Source organism: Prosopis cineraria, unplaced genomic scaffold (assembly GCF_029017545.1).
Source record: "Prosopis cineraria cultivar Desert tree isolate PC_DT_omini unplaced genomic scaffold, ASM2901754v1 PC11, whole genome shotgun sequence".
NCBI classification, from domain to species: domain Eukaryota; kingdom Viridiplantae; phylum Streptophyta; class Magnoliopsida; order Fabales; family Fabaceae; genus Prosopis; species Prosopis cineraria.
Genome location: NW_026555342.1, coordinates 5,287,990 through 5,302,574, shown reverse-complemented (window position 1 = coordinate 5,302,574; position 14,585 = coordinate 5,287,990). Strand labels below are relative to the sequence as shown.

The window sequence follows — 14,585 nt, the reverse complement described above, 5'->3', positions numbered from 1 at the left end:
CTACAATGAGCATGGGCATTTAATCTTGTAAAAATAGGTAAAGAAAGTCAAGAAAATTATTGAACATGAAGATAATTAATCCAGAAATAACATATGCAAAGAATAGTCACTGATAAAGTACAATAGTATCATACAATTCATATGGCGAATGCCAAGAAAAAAGGAAGGTCGAGAAAACATTAAATATAAAAGATTTCAAAATTTAGTTTATTTTAAATGGATTGATAACAAAAATTAAATTTTTTTAATAATAATATTTTGGTCTAGTTTATTATTAAATGTTTTCTTACATAATATTTAAATTATAAAATTTAAATATACTAATTTAATTTTCTTCAGTTTGATTATAATTCATCCATTCAAGCACGAACTAACATTTTTACCAGTATAATAATTAGTCTAATTTTCTTAATATTGCTATGTACTATAAATTGATATGCCGTTACACTGAATATTTATAAGGGTTTTTCCCCCTGGCGTCGTTTTCATCTAATGTTGACATTATTATTATTATTATTATTATTATTATTTGAAAGCCGTATAATTTAAGATGAGAGCGGCCCCTAGCAAGAGTTCCGAGTTTAGTAGGACAAGGGAGTTCTATCCAAGCATCTTGTAACAGCGACATGGAGAATCTCAGGCATCATTCGTAGGTGCAAACAGACAAATAATATTTTTTTAATGTAAAAAAATATAAATGTAAGAATATTCCTAGGATCAGTTTTTTTTTTTTTTATGGAGAAATTACTCAAATTAGAATCTTTGCATTACAAAGCCGTTCACACGTACTTATCAGATATATAAATATTTTTTCACACTAAGAGCGTGTTTGAAAGTTTAGAATTAAATGAAAAAAAATAATCATTAATAAAATTAAACGAAGTGGAGTGGAGAGGAGTATAATAGAATAAAAATTTTCATTGTTTGATAGTTTTATAATAAAAATGAATGATTTTATATAACCATTGTTTAGGAGTTATTATAAAATAGATGGAATGGAACAGTTAAAAGAAAAATTCTCTCAATATTATTCATATAACTAAATTTAAAAAAATAATATTGTCCATTAAATAATTATAATATTTATGCAACAAAAAATAATAATAATTAAAATTAAAGGTCAAATAAAATACTCAAAAATTAAGAATAAAAAGAGAAAGTAAATAATAGAGTTATTTAAGCAAACATTTTTGTTGTAAGAGGAAAACATAACAAAGTCAGTGTTAAAAGGAAAGATATATATATATATATATATCTATCTATCGCATGAAGTAGGGCTACACACTATGCCTGAATGCCCGGTTAGCCCAAAGCATTCAGGTGCATGGGCCAGGTATTGACAGGGGTCAAACCTTGCCTTATTCGAACATGTGCAATTTTTTTTAAAAAAATTGTAAATAATATTTATTTTATGACATTATTTTTTATTGAAACTTATAATGAATTATATTATTTTTATGACCTTTTATACATTTTTTATCATTACAATTTTTTAAATCTCTTTCAAAATTTAAAATGTATTTTTAACTTATTATTATGTAAAAATAATTGGGTTCATTTGAACTTTTAAAAACTTACTTTTGATTATAATATTAGTTTTATAAAGAATATGTTTTAAATGATGATGATGATGATATATTTTTCAAGGAAAATTTTTTATATATTTTTTAAAAAATACTTGTAAAAATATTTTTTGATCAATCGGGCCAACCTGGTGTCCAACTGCACATTGAGCTAGGTATTGGTAGGAGTGAGGCCTAACTTGATCTTATCCATGTGCAATCTTAGCAAAAGGTACAAGAGAGATGGCTAAAAAATAAAAGTAACAGATGAGATTTTTTTATTAGAATAGGAGGTTGGAAGTAATTTTATAAATAAAATAATTATATTGTATCACTCCATTATTAACCTCCAATTTTAGGGGACAAAAAATATTGAAGTATGAATGGCAAATAAAGACTTTAGAAGCCCTTTCCTGTCATTTCATCATTCTTAAAAAAAAAAAAAACTTACAAATAATAGCTCAAGACTTTTTAGCCATCCTACTCCATTCCATTCTACTTAAAAAAATCTTTCAAATATAGTGAAAATAATTATTAATTATGAAATAACATAATGAGGCTATAACATTGTAGCTTCCCTGCGCTATGGTTCATTATTCGTTAGCGTTGAATACTATAAAAATTTAAAAGTGGTCGATCGTCTACTATTATATATGAAAGAGATATATTGATATATTTATTGTATATGGCGATCGATCCTCTGTAGTGTCAATATTTTTTTAATGTCTTCATCATTTTTTTTTTTCAAAAGCTAACAATAAGTAGACTATAGATCCATGTCTTAGGTGCTTTGAGTTCAGTTTCGCTTTTCTTACTCATTAATAATGCAAGTTATAATTATGTATGTAGATTGTACCAGTGTCGTTTTTTTTAAATTAACATCCTTTTTCCCCTCCGTAAATTCTCAGGATTCTCTATTATTAAAATATTTTTTTAATAATAAACAAAGGTTATGGTAAGGACCATACAAGAAAAAGAAATCAATTGTTAGTAGAATTATTCTCTGGACAAACATAAGAGTCTATAAATTTCCTACATCTAACATGAGAGTTTTTTTTTTTTTGTTCCTGAAAACATAATCATATTAATTGACCAATTCTAAATAATGATTTTCCTTACCTCCTCTAGAATATTCTTCAAGGGACAATAGCTTAATTGTTTTGTAGAAATAATATTCAAGGCCTCCATAATATACTTTAATGTATCCCTCTTGCCAGTAGAACTTTAGAGTAATTTATCCAGTTCAACTAGGTTTTTTTTTTTAATCTTTTTTTTTGTTATCAAATGTTCGATTCAACTAATTTATCCGTTGATTTCACTGATTTTGACTATTTTCAGAATTACTGGATTTTTATAATAACTGAATTAGACTTGGGATTGGTTCCCCTTTTAACTGGTCAAAACCCATCTCGATCTGATTTTTAAAATATTGTTTTAGAGTTTAGATTACTCATTAATCCATAATACAAGTATGAAAATGAAGTTTCTTTTTTTGATGGAATCCCTTATACATCTATTGATGGAATCCCTTATACATTTAATCTCTAATCCACATTGCATAACGAGGATAACGTATGAAGTTTCACCTTGATGATATGCAAAACTTTCAACATTGAACCTATCCCATCTCGATAATGAAGAATACACCTCCAATGTTTGGAAGTTCATGTCCTTCATTATCGTAGTTTTGGTTAGAGTTAGAAATAAAAATCAAATTTAAAGATCTTATTTAAGTTTTGAAAATAATTTTTTTAAAAGTAATCGGGTTTGAAGGCTTAATCTTGATAAGTCTTGTAAAAAAGAGTTTGAGCTTTGACGACCCTCCAAATCTTGTTATATTATTATTATTTTTTTTGGTAGAACACGTGTTTGAAACCAATGACTTACTCACCTGATCCTACATGCATTATATTATTATTAATTTTTATTTATTCTAAAATTAAGTTAATATAATTTTAATAAATATCAATGTATAGTATAACATTTTTAATATTTTTTATTTTTCTATAATTATTATGTTTGTGTATTTATAAAAAATGAACTATTTTTTAATCAATATTTAAATTTTATTATTAGAATTCTAAATGTGTGTTGTTTAATTTCTAAAAAATTATGAGAATTTTAATTTTTTTAATTTTAAAATATTTTAATTAATTTATAATTTATAATTTTATTTTAATTTTTTTAAAAAAAGGCTTGCAGGCATATAAAGGCCGAGCTTAAAAAATAAGGTTAAAAATAAAAAATTAAACTTTAAAACCAAGGCCCTTAAGAGTTGAACTCGATCGTATTTTCAATTTTAGTTTTGGTGCGTTTGCCTTTCATCACCAAAATAATAGTTTTTATAATTTCTAACATGAAATTAAATATATTTTTAAAACCAAGCGTGTATTTTGGACTGTGTATTTCTTTGAACCATGGCCAATCAAAAGTGACCAACAATGCTAACCTCTTCATCCTCTATTGATTTATATGGGAATTATGGGCATGTTTGATACTTCTTGTTATACAAAACTAGAGAAAATGCATAAAATGTCATGCTTTTGTTATTTACAGTTATATTAATAAAATAAATTATTATTTCATCCTCTATTTTATCAATCTAGATATGATTTTTAAAATAATGATTGAAACAGATTTTTTTTTTCACCTTATGTTTTCAAAATTTGTTTTGAAAAAATATTCTATAAAACTGTTTCAAAAATATAAAAATAGAAAACAGAACCAAATAAGCTTATAATACTATGATCTTTTCTTTTTATTTTGTTGGTACAGTGATCCTTCTAAAAAAAAAATGAAAGGTGACAAAAATATTATTTAAAATTTGCAGATTCCTCTGATCTATTTATATATACGCATGTTGAAGGGCCGGGTATGAGCCATGTAAGCTCAGAGCTTTTGATGAGTGGAAGCCTCGCATGCAGGAATCTCCATTCCGCTCCTATCAACAACGCCATATGATTTTTAACTCAGTAAGTTATGCAGAACGCGGAGATCGTAGGTCTCTTCCTATCTCTTTCATCTTTCATGGCTGTTTCTTCATTATCTTTACCTTACAAATCTATTATTTTTAATACTCTCAGAAATCATGTTAGTATCAATATTTCTCAAGGATGTACTGTGTAAGTCAGACGGTACGATCAATTCTCGTAATTATCTATACTTCACAGATGCTTATATGTCAACTTATGCAAGATTGAACTGGTAATCTCTTGATCAATTTTGAGCACGCAAATCAGATCTGGGGTTGGCATCCTGAAACAAGTTCTTCATGTTTATTAAGTTTTCCTTCTGGAAAAACGCAACAGAGGATCGATTGCCTCAAGGGCTCAGATTCGTGAAAGAATATATTGAAAATCCTGTTTATCTTTCAAGATAAAAGTTAATTACCAGACTAGACTTGTTTTAGCAAAGTTATTTCTAAATTTTAGAAATGTTATGGGAAAATCATCTAAGATTTTAACGTTGATTTCCTTAATTTTCAATAGTAAAGCAAGTCCCTTGAACTTCGATACTATAAAATGTAAGTCTTTTCAAAAACTTTCTTCTTGATAAGTTGTGTCTTCTCATTTTGTCTGCAGGAGAGTATTATATTATCATCTCAAATTGATTACAAAGGCCTTTCAAGTGTAACTTATAAAGCTAAAAATTATCAGTTCTTTTGAATCCTAGGCAAGCAAACTTACCAAAGAAAACAAAAGAATCACACGGAGAAAGAGGCTATCTTGCTCTACAATGAGAATCTGCAACTTAGGGAAACCCTGTGATCATGTTATGGTTGGTTTTTTCTTTATAGCTGTTGATTTATTGAGAGTTTCTCTAAAGTCTAAATTGCATTGACTTAAATCAATGGTGGCAATAGAATTCTACTTCAAGATGCTTTTTAATTATGTCTGATTTGAAGCATCATTATTCCAAAAATTGGAACCTACTCATATATATCTGATTGGATACATCATTTTAATGACAGTATGGCTAAAGTTTTTTTTTTTTTTTTAATGTGATAATTCTGAGCATATCAGTAATATGAATGTAAATAGAGCTTTCTTTCTGGTAATGCTTCTAAGTTGGGGTCATAGAGAGCCCCAGGACAGAGATCATGATGAGAAGAATTGTCATAGTAGTTACAAATCATCAGAATGACAGCAAGTCCAATTCAGAGGATGTTGTTGAACGGAGAAAATGAAAGATTGGTACTTCCAGTTCCTCAGATTCAGATTATGGATCAAACGGAAGAGCATTTATGAGAACAAGTAATCACCGTGAAGATAAAACTGCAAAGAGAGATCACTTAGTCATGAAAGACAGACATGCTTCACAAGGTCCATCAAATATGAAAGGAAAAATTGGAGCTTTCTTGAAACAAGCTCCAATAGATCCTTTGTTACCTCACATGAACATGAATTAACCACACTACAAGTTCATAAATGTGGCTTCTGAACTATCAGGAGAAGAGCTAAGCTGGAGATGGTGATGTTTTAAGAATGCTGAGCAGAACCATGCTTACAGAAAGATCTGAAAGCTGTGCATCTCATGGAATGCTGTGAAGAGTGGTGCTCATGAATAGTTTTAGTTACTGAAAATAAACTGTGAGAGCCAGCTTTGGCGCTCCATATAGTTGACATTGTGACCAAATCATTGCTAGCTCTAAGAATGACAAAGGAATTGCACCTCTCCAAGCCCTTGCCTCTATTCTCTCTGCCTTCGAAAGTAGTACTTGCCTGACATGGTGACACAAACCCTGCTTCAACTATAAGCATCATTTATCTTAATTGTTGAGGAAAATAATAAAATTATTTATTTCCCTTTGCTTAATAGCTTAAGCTTTTGGGTTGAAATAATCCTTGACTTTTGTGTGGTATTTGATCTTTGGTGCGCTAATACACAACTGATAAGGATTATTTCAACTCAAAAGCTTAAGTTGTTAGACAATGGTTAATAAATACTTTTATCATAATTTCTAACAATTAAAAAAAATGATACTAATAGTTGTAGTAGAGTTTTTGCTACCATTTGAGGTGAGTGCCACTTTTGAATGCAGAGGAAATAGAGGCAAGTGCTTGGAGAGGTTTAATTCCTTCCTCATTCTTAAAGCCAGCAATGTTTTGGTCATGCTATTAGTAAATTATGTTAAATTCGATAGATTTGACTAGTATGTATCATCAGCATGTGAAAGCCCATGTTCAGATTGGAATGATTAGATTTGGCTAGCATGTGTCATCAATCTGTGAAAACCAGTCATCAATTTGAGATATTAGATTATTTGTGATTCTTTCTTGTTTTTGTGCATCTTGAAATTTGGATTTTTCTTTTTTCTTTCTTTCTTTTTCGGTGTGGTTATATTGGAAGCGCTCAAACTTTGGTCAATATGCCTGCTTCCTGCACTTCATTTGTTCATGGATATGTGACTTGAATATTATTTTAGAATCTGCAAGCTATCACCTCTCTTACTTGACTTCATTTAGCATCAAGCTAAATTACAACTGAAAAATGCCCTGCAGGATCGACTCATTCTTCGGTTGGTATGGCCAATGGGGGGGGGGGGGAATCTTTTTCCAAATTTTTATGACATTTATCCTCTTATTGCTCATTACTAAATTAATATTTTTTTTTACTAATTTTGAAAATAAACAGAGATTTTCATATTTTAAAAATATTCCATTTCATTTTTATATCAAGCGAATTAAGAACCTGAAAAAGTCACCTACACATCATTTAGTAATCACCAAAAAGTAGTGACTAACCAAATTAATTTCACATTCTTCCATTATTAACACGCAACTTAGAGAACAAAATTCAAACCGCAGGGCATAGGAGACTAAGAGTCAGTATTATTCAACATGACAGGTACAACTATAAAACATCATCAGGCGGTGGGGTCAGCAACCAAATCATTTTCACCACTCAAATTCCTAAGCTTTTGGACATTAGCTGAACAGGGTACTTACAACATATATGCTCAAATATTTACAAGGCATCAAGGTACGTATAATTTCTTCGTCGGTTGTACTGAAGAAGGCTACCGTATGTGCGATCCCAGACACCAATATAAAGCGATTCTGTATCAGGGCTGAACGATACACCAGAGATCTCGCCAAAAAAATCAATCTCCTGCTCCTTCTCAAACCCTTGCTTCGCATCATAGATGTGCACGAAATCTGCTGGCTCGGCTGTTGCCATGAACCGCCCATCAGATGTGAATCTTATTGACCGTATGGCTCCAAGGTTACCCTTCAACACAGCTACAGACTTTGACATGTTCCGGACATCCCAAACACGACACGTCTTGTCTTGGTTCCCAGTGGCGAATATGTAACCTTGAGGATGCCATGCCGATGCAAACGAGTAATCCAAGTGTCCGCGTAATGACGTGACAGTCTATAATGAATAAAGAACATTAGCTTATCTCAGCTCATCTCATGTCAAATAATTCTTGAGAAGAATAAAAAAAGGAATTCATGACATGGAAGAACAGATTAGTATACCAACCTTCCCTGTTTGAGAATCCACCACTAATCCTTCTGGGTTGTCTCCGACAATTACAAGTAGTTTACCATCAGGACTCAAGGAAGTATGCTGCAAGAAAAATGAACATGAGATCCAATAATAATTTACGCTGTGCTCAAACATTAAATATCATATTTATGAACACCAAAAATGCACACCCATAATCAGGTGAAATGAGAAAAAACAAAGACTAAATAAGAATTTAAACTAGTGACTTGTAAACAGCACCATTATTTTATGCAAGGCTCAATATATATAATAACAAGGACAAACCTCATACTACTAGGTAAGGTTAGCTATATGGATTGTACAATGCCATTGTACCCTATCATTTGCCAAACTTTTGGAAATGTTGTTAGCTAAGATAAAAAGTTTCGATCAACAACTTTTAAAAGTATTTTTTTTGCCCTTCCTCTATCTCTCTTAATAAGGCTCAAAATTATCTGTTCTACTCCCCTCACTGATGCTTCTCACAGTCTTCTTTGTACATGTCCGAATTCCCTCAAATAATTTTCTACCGTTTTTCCCTCAATAAATGATACGCCCACTTTTTCTTGTATATGCTTATTTCAAATTTCATCTTTATATGTATATCCACACATCCATCTCAACATCCTCATCTTACTACTCCAACTTTATCCTCTTACTGTCTCGTTAAAGTCTAACATTCATTACCATATAATATAATTGATCTTATAAAAGCTTGATAACATTTTCTTTCAGGTTTATTAGGTATCTTACGATTGCAAATAACTCCTTTAGCTTTTCTCCAATTAAACCACCCAATTTGTATCCTATGTACAATATCCCCATCAATTTTTCCATCATGTTGAATAATAGCTCCCAAATATCTAAACTTTTCACTTGTGGTATAATTTGAACTTCCAATTTCACTTTTAAATTACTGCTAATCGACCTCTTATCAAAATTATAGTGCAAATATTCTGTCTTACTCCTACTCAGGCAAAAACCTTTTAACTCCAATGTCCTTCTCCATAACTCAAATTTACAATTACTCTCTCTTTTTGTATTCGTAATAAGAACGATATCATCCACAAAAACATGCATTTGAGAATTTCTCCTTGAATATGCTCAATCAAAACATCTAGGATCAAATCAAACAAATAATGACTCAGATGATTCTTGATGTAATTCAATCCTAATAAGAAAGTCCTTTGTTTCATTACTAGATGTTCTCATACTAATTGTTGCCCCCTCGTACATATCTTGTATAGCTCTAATACAAGCAACCCAAACTCTCTTCTCTTCCAAGGCTTTCCAAAGTACTTCTCTGGGTACACAGTTATAAGCTTTTTCCAAATTAATTAGAACTATGCGTAAATCTTTACCTTTACATTGATGTCTTTCCATTAATTCCCTTGGTAGATAAATTGTTTTTGTAGTTGCCCCATCTGATATGAAGCCAAACTGATTTTTAAAAATACCAATCTATAATCTCAACCTCTGCTCAATCACTCTTTCCAACAGTTTCGTTATATAATTCATAAGTTTAATCCCTCTGAGGTTAAGCATAATTCTAAATATCCCTTTTAATTTTTTTTTCAAATAGGAAATAAGACGCTTCTCCTTCAATCACCAACCATTTTCTTGAACTGTAGGATCTCATTAAATAGCAAGGCTCAATATACATGTGAGTTTAACTTTTTATCATAAAATTTATTTAATGCAGCACTTATACCCTTCAATGAACACCCCATGTAGTTGCACCATTGGAAAGGAATTCCATTTCTATTGCACGAAAAAGGAAAATATGCATCATCCATAATATTCCAATTATTATTATTCAGCAGTAACTACATTTTTCATACTATTCCAAAAGCACAAGAGACATTCCTCACCGACAAAACCATATTTTAAAAATTTGCTTTTACATTCTACTCCATTCTAGACACTAGATGAACAAATTTGTCTTCCAACAAAAGCATATTCAGGTCGCATAAATGCTAAGAAGCCAAAAGGTTGTCCCTCTAGAGTGGGGATATTTCTTTTAATTCAACCATAGCAAATCAATTGAGGCACTTACATTTACTGGCCACGAGAAGCAAAAGTGCTTGCAAAGCTGGAATCTCTCCATATCAAAATCTCTGACTCCACAGTCATTATTTGAAGCCATGAAATGAATAGCTCCACTGCGAGAATAACATATTGTTATTTAGCAACTACACTTTTAGATCTGAGAATTATTAAAATAGTGAACATGCAACAGAGAAGTTAAACTACATGTGTGATAACAGGTAGTTGAGTTTGTACTATTAGTACTACCATTTCTTGAGTTACAATTAGAGACCCAGGGTGTCTGGCTAAGTCTGAGTCCCCTTTAAAATATTCTATTTTTCTACAAGAACAATAATTGCAACCCCATATAGAGCCATTGGTAGTTAATGCCCTTCATGAAAGAAAAGTCATGGAACAAATCAATGGAATGAGACCTTCGATCCTCATAAATCTCAAGTGCATTGGTTATTGCATTATCATCATAAGTAGTTCTGGTACAGAAGCTAATCCCAGGTCGATCTATGTACTGCAAGACAACATGTATAAGCCATCAGTCAGGAAAGACAAAATTGAAAATAAACATAAAATTAAATAGAGTAAATTACACAAACCTCTAATTAATTTGCTACAATATACAAACCTCATCTGTTTTCAAAATATATACTTTAGATGAACTTTTTTATTTTTAAACTAAAATACCCTCCACTAACTTAAATATTTGCATTGTATTATAAACAAATAACTTAAGGCATTTTATATAAACTTAAGGTGAATCTAACCAAGTAACTTAAACTATTTTAGTACAACGGATAAACCTCATGCATAGTTAATACATAAAATTCAATATTACACATCCCCCAATGTGATTTCACACATTCCCACATAAAGTTTCAACGAGTGCATCAAACACCAGGCCACATAATTTTGGGGGAAAAAAACGACCTGACTGTGTGCCAAATAAGGAAACCTTCATTTGATTTGGTTAAGAATCAGTCCCCTTTAGTATGGGTTGAAGCCATTGGAGGCATCTAAGGCATAACCAGGTAATTCTTATCATGGTGAGTGTGAAATGATAGTATATTAGTAATACAGTATAAGTAGATATTTTCATTTTTCTTTATTTTACTATGTAATAATGATAACAATTATAATTGAGGAATTAAGTTTTGTAATTTGGTAATTGGAGCAGTTAGGATTTAATTAGGACTTCCTTAGCACTAGAACAAAGGATTTTGGGCCTAGCATGTCATTAGGTCATATGCGGTATGTAGGACTAGGAAACATGGAATCATTAGGATACCAATTTAGCAATTTCCATTAAAAACTATTTTGGTTCAACCCAGGCCATTTTAAAGGTATTACCCATTGCTAAGAGATATGTTAAATTGATCTAGAACATTGTCAAAATTCTTCCTTGCTTTTAAACCCCATCATGTTCTGCATTGATTAGTTAAATACTAAATAAAATAGTAATTGCGAGTGTGAAGCATGGCAAAGATAGGCAGTAAAAATACAGTACCTTGCAAATAAGTTCTCCTTGAAAACCTCCAGCAATCATCAACTTATCTCGCACAGCCAATGTACTGATTTGTGTCTGAGTAAACCCTTCCAACAGGCTTCCAGGATGTTTCTATAAACAGCACGATTAAATATATCAGATGCCAGATCTAGCTGAGGTTTTTCAACTAAAAAGCAGCGCAACAGCATTTACCTCACATGGAGCTACATGCCCTGATACATTCAAGACTTCAGATCCCTTGCAACTTAGTGAAGACCAGTGAACAATAGAGTAATGTGAAACAAGATACACATCATGCTTTGAAGTTGACCAAATCAAGTTCCTCAACTGAAAAGTACACGTTAAAAGCTTCTCATTGACGTTCCTTACATAATTACAACCAAATGTGTCAAAGCTTCATACTAATGTTCGTTGCATTATTAGAAACAAATGCCTAAACTAAAGTCCATGAATAGAGAAGGCAAATTATGAATATAAAGCCTCATAAGTCAAGATAAATCAATTGCTATAAATGATGACTTCCATCATTACTATTAAACCAGGGAGGGGTGAAGCTTGCAGTAAGAAATCGAAAGTAAGGAATCACCACATCAACATACTTGAAAATGAAGTATCGTTGATTTCACAGATCTAGTGTTTTGCCAGAAATCATAATATTTTCCCCCTTTATCTGTAGGTTTGCATTCCTGTAGAGGAAAAGCCTAAGGTGAAATTATCCCACCAAAATCATTACTCAAATGACATTGGAATGCCATGTTAAATGTCTTTTACCTTCTCTGACCACTCCCCTGATTGTGGTATATTTTCATAATTCTTGTACTGCTCTAATCTTGTCTGTCTGTACTTCTCACGAGTAATGCTCAGTCTCTCCCAAGGTATACCTTGGATATCTTTTCCCCCCCTAGCTTCTGTAGCAGTGGTATCTGATATATTGTTTTCCTGCAACAGAACATCCAAATCCACACCCCAAGGAAAAGACACAAGCCCACATAAAAGACAAGAGAAAATATGTTAATGGCAACAGTTTACTCATAATTAGTCAAATGCATGTAAGTCATCTGAGTAACGGTTAAAAGGTTGGAATGAAAACAAGCAATCAATCATACAACAGTTGGCAGAAACAATATAAATCTCATGATCAATATAAAACTAACAGTTAAAAACGACTTTAGAATGCACCAGATATGTAAATCATAACAAAGGTTTTGCATTTGACTTGAAACAAACCAAAGGGTCATATTGATCATCGTCGTCGTCGTCTTCTGAATCTGAACCACCAAATACTCTTCCACGAATATACGAATCATTTTCTACTTCTGCCACTTCATTATCATCGCCGACATACTCCATTTCATCCCCATGGTTCTGAGCCATGTTTCCCTATGCTATTAATACCTGGTGCAAAAAGGGAGAGAGTGAAAGAGCTTAATGATTGGAAATAACTAAATAAACATCAAATTCTATGACCTTGACACTGAATATACTAATTATAATTCATTTGGTAAACAGTACTAAGCCCCTCCAGAAGATTCCAAACATTTGTTGCTAGCACCGTGACGCCACTTACAGATATATAGCAGAATTGAAGAAGAAAGGCGAAACTTTAACCTGACTTAATAACCAAAAACACTAATAAATGAAAAACGATCCTTATCAGATTCTAAAACCCAAACGAAGGGGACGCGAAAATTTGCAAAGCTCGAGAGGCATAATGCATTAATTTGCACATGTTCAATTATTCCTGCCGTGAAAACGAAACAACAATCGATTTTTGTAACCAAAACAATCCATCTTGAGGATTTCGAAATCAGAAATTCGACTTCACACGGTCATCCCCCATATCTTTAAAAACCCAAGAACGTAATCGCAATGGAGATAAAACGGAATGAAAATTAGTAATTAATAATTGACAAAAAATGAACAAGTGAAAATTGAAATCAGGAAAATCGTAACTGAATCACGAAAACTAAAGGCAACAACGAAAAAATAATTCATTGGAGCTAACAGTAAGAAAGCTTAAACGGGAATACAAATTCTGACCCTCTTTTCTTCGTAAATTAAATCCAATTGTACCTTCGTTAGAGAAGGAAATTGATCAATAAGCAAAGGCAGAGCAGCTGCTTCACCAGCTAGATCTTTCGTGATAAGGACTTGATCTGCGTCTGCAATTCAGCGAGCTTAGCAGTTCGCAGACATACATGTGAGAATTTACACGATGTCGAACACCTTTTTTTTTTTTTTTTTGGCGCCTTCAAATTAAGTTGCACGGGAAATTGGGCAGAAGGCCTAATCGGGTCGGGTAAATATTATTCTTAAATGTATTTATTATTTTTAAATTTTTTTGGAATATTAGTTTAGTTCTTAATATTTATTAAGTTAAAAATATGATTTTACATTAATCAAATGTAATTTAATATTTATTTCTTAACTGTGAAGTTGAGAGTGTAAAATATTTAAATATATATTATTATTTAGTACCAGCAGAACGGATGCATTATTATTTGTGGGATTGGCACAGGCTAGCTTGCCAAAAATAGATAAAATATGGGATCGTAGTATTTGAATGCCATATAGTATTTGAATAAAAAGTAATATTATTGTTAGAATAGGCCAAATTTAACAATGTTATGAGAATCAGACCGAATGTTAAACCAGTTAAAGTACTGGTTCGTGATTCAATGGTTTGATCGGGATTTAACCGGGATCAAACTGTTTGTAATTGATTTAATATAATTAATATATTTTAAATGTCATATATTTAAAATTATAAGTAAAACTCACAAAAAATTACCACTCTCAAAAATACAATTTAAAAGACACAAACATGAATAAAAAATTATAATTTAAAATACAATAAGTATTAAAATTGCATGTATAATATTAGTAAATAATAATATGTACAATTTTAATTAGAAAAAAAAAATCTGGCAACGAACGAATATTGTAGGTGTTGGGAGTTGAGACTTGACGCAACAACTGAA

General features: G+C 31.4%; 1 protein-coding gene and 1 long non-coding RNA gene across 2 annotated transcripts; one reads left to right on the top strand and one right to left on the bottom strand.

Moving 5' to 3' along the window:
• The first annotated feature begins 4,429 nt into the window (after nt 1-4,429).
• LOC129285283 (uncharacterized) lies at nt 4,430-6,839 on the top strand. The gene is made up of 2 exons (XR_008587153.1): nt 4,430-4,534; nt 5,144-6,839. It is a non-coding gene; the product is annotated as an uncharacterized LOC129285283 (long non-coding RNA).
• A 463-nt stretch (nt 6,840-7,302) lies between these two features.
• On the bottom strand, nt 7,303-13,835 carry LOC129286572 (uncharacterized WD repeat-containing protein C2A9.03-like). The gene is made up of 10 exons (XM_054922512.1): nt 13,678-13,835; nt 12,832-12,999; nt 12,376-12,543; nt 12,204-12,290; nt 11,797-11,931; nt 11,605-11,715; nt 10,520-10,611; nt 10,114-10,219; nt 8,052-8,138; nt 7,303-7,940 (listed from the first exon to the last, which is right to left on the bottom strand). The coding sequence occupies exons 2-10, from the start codon at nt 12,976-12,978 to the stop codon at nt 7,530-7,532; spliced, it is 1,344 nt and encodes a 447-aa protein (XP_054778487.1). The 5' UTR covers nt 12,979-12,999; nt 13,678-13,835; the 3' UTR covers nt 7,303-7,529.
• Between the last annotated feature and the right edge of the window lie 750 nt (nt 13,836-14,585).